The sequence below is a fragment of the Peromyscus maniculatus genome, chromosome 8, assembly GCF_049852395.1.
Source record: "Peromyscus maniculatus bairdii isolate BWxNUB_F1_BW_parent chromosome 8, HU_Pman_BW_mat_3.1, whole genome shotgun sequence".
Taxonomy (NCBI): Eukaryota; Metazoa; Chordata; class Mammalia; order Rodentia; family Cricetidae; genus Peromyscus; species Peromyscus maniculatus.
This window is the reverse complement of record NC_134859.1, coordinates 62510027-62515745: the sequence shown is the minus strand read 5'-3', so window position 1 is coordinate 62515745 and position 5719 is coordinate 62510027. Positions and strand designations below refer to the sequence as shown.

The window sequence follows — 5719 nt, the reverse complement described above, 5'->3', positions numbered from 1 at the left end:
AGACATAAATAGACCTTTTTTGGCTTAGCAAAAGATACAAGGGAAAAAAAGCCAAGATGCCCCCCAGAATGGTCTTGGGCAGTAGCAGGAAAGGGGCCTGGATAGACTGGTATTGTGGGGGCCACCAAGTCAGGTTGACCAGTGTAAAATACTGGGTCTGCAGTGCCACCTAGTGGGTGACAGTGATAGGGAAGGACCAGAGTTGGGGGTGGGAACCTCAGAGGGTGGGAGTGAGCAGAGAAGTATATGTTTTGGTGTTTCTAGATGAATCCAACCTAGCCAGTGGTACAAGTGTGCTGGTCCATTATGCGGTCGTCCCAGATAGGGTCCCATCCAGGACCCAGGGAGGCTCATGAATGCTACCCATTCTAGGGTGGACTTGGCCTACACAGTACTGTTTGTGTGTGTGTGTGTGTGTGTACTTATATGCATATATATATATATATATATATATATATATATATACTTATACACACACACACACACACACACACACACACACACACACACACACGTATCCATATATATATGTGTGTGTGTAGAGGCCAGACACGGGTATCAAGTGTCCTCCTCTCAACCTTAATTTTTGAGACAGAGCCATTCGCTGAACCTGGAGATTGCTGATTGGCTAGCCTGGCTGGACAGCAAGCCCCGGGATTTTCTTCTTTCTGCCTCCCCAGTGCTGGGATGACAGGGATGTGCACATCTGGTTTACATGGATGCTAGGTGCTGAGCTCAGATCCCCCAGTAGTCACTAACTAAGGCATCTCCTGGTTTCTAACACATGGTAGTTTTTTTCCCTATCCCTCCATTGCCCTCTCTTCTTAAAAACTATTCTTCTTACATTTATTTATTTTGTTGGGGGTGGGGTGCATGTGTGTGCCGTGGCAAACATGTGAAAGCCAGAGGACAGCTAGAAGGAGCTGGTTCTCTTCTTCCACTCCGGAGGTTCCTGAGGTCAAACTTAGGTTGTCGGGTTTGGCAACGTGTGACTTTACCTACTGAGCCGGCTCCCCAATCCTTAACAATATTTGTTTTAATTTACTCCATATAAAAATTGGGGTTTCAGCTGGGCGGTGGTGGCACACACATTTAATCCCAGCACTCGGGAGGCAGAGACAGATGGATCTTTATGAGTTTGAGGCCAGCCTGGGCCACAGAGTGAGTTCCAGGACAGGCACCAAAACTACACAGGGAAACCCTGTCTCAAAAAAAAAACCAATAAACAAACGAAAAAAAAAATGGGCTTTCAGAATTTTAATATAAAGATATTGGGACCTGAAGAGCTTTGAACTCTACGACCAATTCCTTGTTCACACGGCCCAGCCTGCCTGGGGATGAGAGTGCTGAGCCCTGCCCCAGCTGGACAAGTAGACTGCAGAGCCCTCCTTCGCTGTGAAGATGCTAAAGTACTGTAGCTTTTGTGTTCTCCGCCATTAGAAGTCAGCCTCAGACAGGCTTAGCAGGCACGGGCCTGTGAGCTCAGCACTTCCGAGACGGAGGCAGGAGAATGGTGAGTTCCTGGCCACCCTGGGCTTTCCAAGCAGATACTATCTCAAAAAACAAAACACACACACACACACACAGAGAGAGAGAGAGAAAGAGAGAGAGAGAGAGAGAGAGAGAGAGAGAGAGAGAGAGAGAGAGAGAGAGAGAGAAAGTAAAAAATGGGCATGGTGGTACACACTTTTAAGCCCAGTACTCAGGATTTAACAGGCTGGAGAGACGGCTCAGCTGTCAAGAGCACTTATTGCTCTTGCAGGGGATCTGGGCTCAACTCCCAGCATGCACATGGCAGCTGACAACCATGCGTAACTTTAATTCTAGGGGATCTTCTGACCTCTGTAGGCACCAAGCATGTGCATGGTGTGAAGACACCTATACAGGCAAAACACACAAAAAATAAAATGAATAAACTACAACATTTTTTTAAAAACCAGTAAGGGGGTTGGAGAGATGTGTGGCTCTTGCAGAGGACCAGAGTTCAGCACCCGTATTAGGTGACTCACAACCACACTCAACTCCAGCTTCAGAGGATCGAGTACCCTTTTCTGGATTCTGAGGGCACCTGCACTCATGTGCACATACCCCCCCCATACACACACACACAATTAAAACTAATACAAATAAAATATTTTTTTAATTAAGGCAAACTTTTAAAAGTACCAATACTTCTACTGATACTAATACTAATAATATAAAAATGATATAAAAATCCCCTTGGGAGACTGAGTGATGTTTTTACTAATCTTGTGTAGATAAAGAATTTCTTCATGCATATCAGGGTTGTTGGTTTTTGTTTTTTTAATATATTTTGGCCATAGCAGCACTATTGTAGCTTTCCCTTGCTGGCACTTGGCTTTTAATAAGCATTTTAAATCATACCATTGTACTCTTTCTTTTCTTTTTCTTTTTTTTTTTTTTTTGCTATGTTTGAACAAACCCATCTGGTCTCAGTTGATAAACTCCATCTCTTTAATAGTCTCAAATTTATCTTTCTTTTACAGGATCACTCATCTAGGAGAGTGGATATGATCTTGGGAAACAAATTTTTTTTTCAAAACTCATGCAAACTCTTTGTAGAAAAATGATGTAGGCACATAATTGAGGCTCTTCTGGCTTGGGACCCCCCTAAAGCATCAGGGCGAGGCGGCAGCTCCTGTTAGGTTGGAACATACACGAACGCACACATCTTCACTCGGCCATTCATCTACATAAGTACATATACAATATGTATGTGCCAAAAGATTTCATGATAGGCCAATCCATATCAGCATGCCAGCACTCCAACACCGAGTCCTGATAAAGCAATAAAAGGAACCGTACTGCAGCCTCCACGGCTTCTAAACACCCTTCCCTACAGTCTCTTAAAGCAACCTCGGGATTGATTAAATAGCTTCCAGTGAGTGCTCACGGAGGAGCTAGACGCTCTGCCAGGTGCTTTAAAAACGTGTGACTCGTTTGCTCTGTACTGCAGCTCGTGAGCTCATGATGTCACAACTGACTGTAGCCCGTTATACAAAGAGCTTAGGCGATTCACTCAAGGTGGCTCATCTCACCAGCTGCATACCCTAGTTCTACCCACAGGGGGCGCCAACGCTGTCCTTAGGTGAAGAATGCGATTGGGTGAGAAAAATCTTATTATCTTAGAATTTAGGAAAATAGGATTTGCTAGTTATTTATCTTATTTCCATTGAAAAAGTCCCTGAAGGTAAACCACGGGTAACACATTGTCTGGGCCCCCCAAACGCAGGATTGTAGTACTGAACAGTGAGTTTATAAACAACCGCGGGAAACTATCTCAGCCTCCCTGGGGTGACATCACTATCCACATCAGAGATGAAGGAGCAGGGAGGTCGATCCCAGGCAGGCCCGGGTTCTTTCTTTCCAGCGTCCATCCACTTAGGGACAAGACTGAAGCTCTAGTCTCATACTTTGCTCCTGTCTAGACCCAGAGCAGAAGCCTTCCTGCGGACTGGCTCACAACCTTGGCTGCAAACAAGAGCCTTAAGGCTCTGACTGCAGGCAGCGTGTCACAGAAAGCAGATAGCTTCAGTTGTGGCCATGAACTTCACCTCGACTGTTCTGAGAAACCCGCATTCTCCCGAGTCTGTGCCTATGGGTATCTGTGCAACAGCCCAGCAACCAGTGCCTGCCACGTTAGCACCCCCAGCGGGAACCCATCCTGTAGCTGGCCAGTTCTCCATCATTCTCAGGGAAAGGTGCTCCTGCACCGCCCTTGGCCTAAAACCACTCTTCCCCCAACCCGCTCCTCAAAACCCTTCTGGATTCCTAGTCTACCTCGCTACAGAAGCCCTGGCGCTCTATTGGCTGAGAGCTCTGCCTGTCACTCTGGATCCCTGACCCCGAACCCCTGACCTTGCCCTTGACTCTTCTCAAGGCAGACTGAATGAGGCTCTCTGCAGACAGCAGTCCTGCAGGGAGGCTCACAGGTAAGGCTGACAATGACCTTAGCTTCTGATGGGAGGCTACAGGGAGGAATTTCTCTAGATTTCTCTCTCCCCGGGTCCAGCCGTTCCCAGGGTCTTGCTATAAACCAGTGCGCGGATGCCTGGGGGCTGTAGTTCCTACCCACCCTTCCAAAGTAATCCCCAGATTCCGAGGCTTTCCTGTCACACTAAATCACTGAACTCAGTGGAGTCCTGGTAGCAGATGGACAAGACACTTTCCCTTTTTATTTGGTCATTTTCCGAACCTCTCAGATCAGCAGCCCTCCCCCCCAAACATGGTAAGAGGGCCACAGCATGTGCCCTCAGATCACAGCAGCTGTCTACCCACAAACCCCCACAAGTCCCACTGTCCAGATGCGGCGAGAGAAACAAGGGCTCAGAAGCACAGGAAAGCAAAGGCCATTTTCCAGGAAGAAAAGGTTGACCAAGTCCACATACATCTAAGATCTCACTCCTTTTTCAGCAACCAAGGCTGGGAGGCTGTCCCGGTTCCCAGAGTTCCTTCCCACTGGTAAGGCAGCCTCCTCTGCCACTCAAGACGCAACCCATTCAGTTTTGCTGTGTCCAGGATGACTTTTGCAGTCTTCTCTTTTGCAGTCATCATTCCACCAACCTGGTTTCCCTCTCGGTGGCCGCCGGGTCAGGAGTGCTGGTAGCCCATCCCGGAGCCCCACCGCCACGGAATCGGTCCAACAGGGGGAACCCCGGGGCATCGGCGCCAGCTTCCCCCGGAGGCCTGGGCCAAAATGGACCCTTCGGCCATCACTCTGGGCCGCCCCAAGTGCGCGTGCGGGGAGCACGAAGCGCAGCGCGGTGCAGGCGGCACGAAGGAGCTGGTGACATCCCTGCGCGCGAGACCAGGCGCTGCGGGCGGCGGCGCGGACCGAGGAGCGCTGAAGCCGGAGTCCCCGGCACCTGAGCCGTGAGCAGCCTGGCCGTGACACTCCAGGTGGCCGCAGGGCCAGCGGGGCGCCGGGCTGGCGCGCAGGACCAGGGAGAGCGCAGTGATGCGGTGGATGGCTCTGCGCAGCGTGGCGATCTTGGAGAGCCTCTTGCCGCCCAGGTCGTGCTGCAGCGCCCGGCGCAGCGCGTTAAACGCCTCGTTGTAATCCAGGATGCGCTTGCGCTCCCGCACGTTGGCCGCCATGCGCCGAGCCTTGGACCGTGCCGGCCGCTCGCGCCTTCTGCCTGCCGCCTCCTCTGCCTCGTCCAGGCTGCGCCTCAGCACTCCAAAATTCCTGCCAGCCTCGGGGCAAGAGCGCCCCAAGTCCTCCACAGAACCCTCACTCCGTTTCAGGCCCCTGAGGCCTAGTCCTGGCGTACCTCGGAGCATGGCCTATGCCCTGGCCCTGCAGCTTCAGCTTCGGGTCCAAAGGGCTGCTGGTCCACTCTGACTGTTTGGCGCTTGCTGGCTGGACACTCTCTGGACAGGCCCTCTCTAGCTAGGCTTTATGGCACCACGTGTCTCCCCGCCCTCCCAGTCCATCCATCTCCCTCCTCCTGCTTTATTACCTGCCCCCAGGTAAGACGGTGAGGGAGGATCTCAGAGGAAGGAAGGAAGCAAGCGAGGAAGGAAGCCTGCAGATTCTTGTACACTGGACTAGTTGGGTAGCCTAGTCACGCCCGAGGCAATGCTCTGGTTATCACAGGGAACATGCTTGTCCTGCTCACAGACCCTCTGGTGTGACTGGTTTCTGTTTCTGTCTCCTGGCCCCAGATAGAAGGCCGTGTTTGATTCTGGGCAAGAG

The 5719-nt window shown here is 50.9% G+C and overlaps 1 protein-coding gene across 1 annotated transcript; it reads right to left on the bottom strand.

Moving 5' to 3' along the window:
• Positions 1-2484: 2484 nt before the first annotated feature.
• Positions 2485-5460, bottom strand: Bhlha9 (basic helix-loop-helix family member a9). Its single transcript, XM_006977420.4, has one exon. It carries the CDS (start codon positions 5302-5304, stop codon positions 4612-4614), a length of 693 nt encoding a protein of 230 aa, XP_006977482.1. The 5' UTR covers positions 5305-5460; the 3' UTR covers positions 2485-4611.
• Between the last annotated feature and the right edge of the window lie 259 nt (positions 5461-5719).

Bases quoted from the DNA above. Each gene is read 5' to 3' on its own strand.
- Bhlha9 (XM_006977420.4), bottom strand. From the start codon at position 5,304: ATGCTCCGAGGTACGCCAGGACTAGGCCTCAGGGGCCTGAAACGGAGT.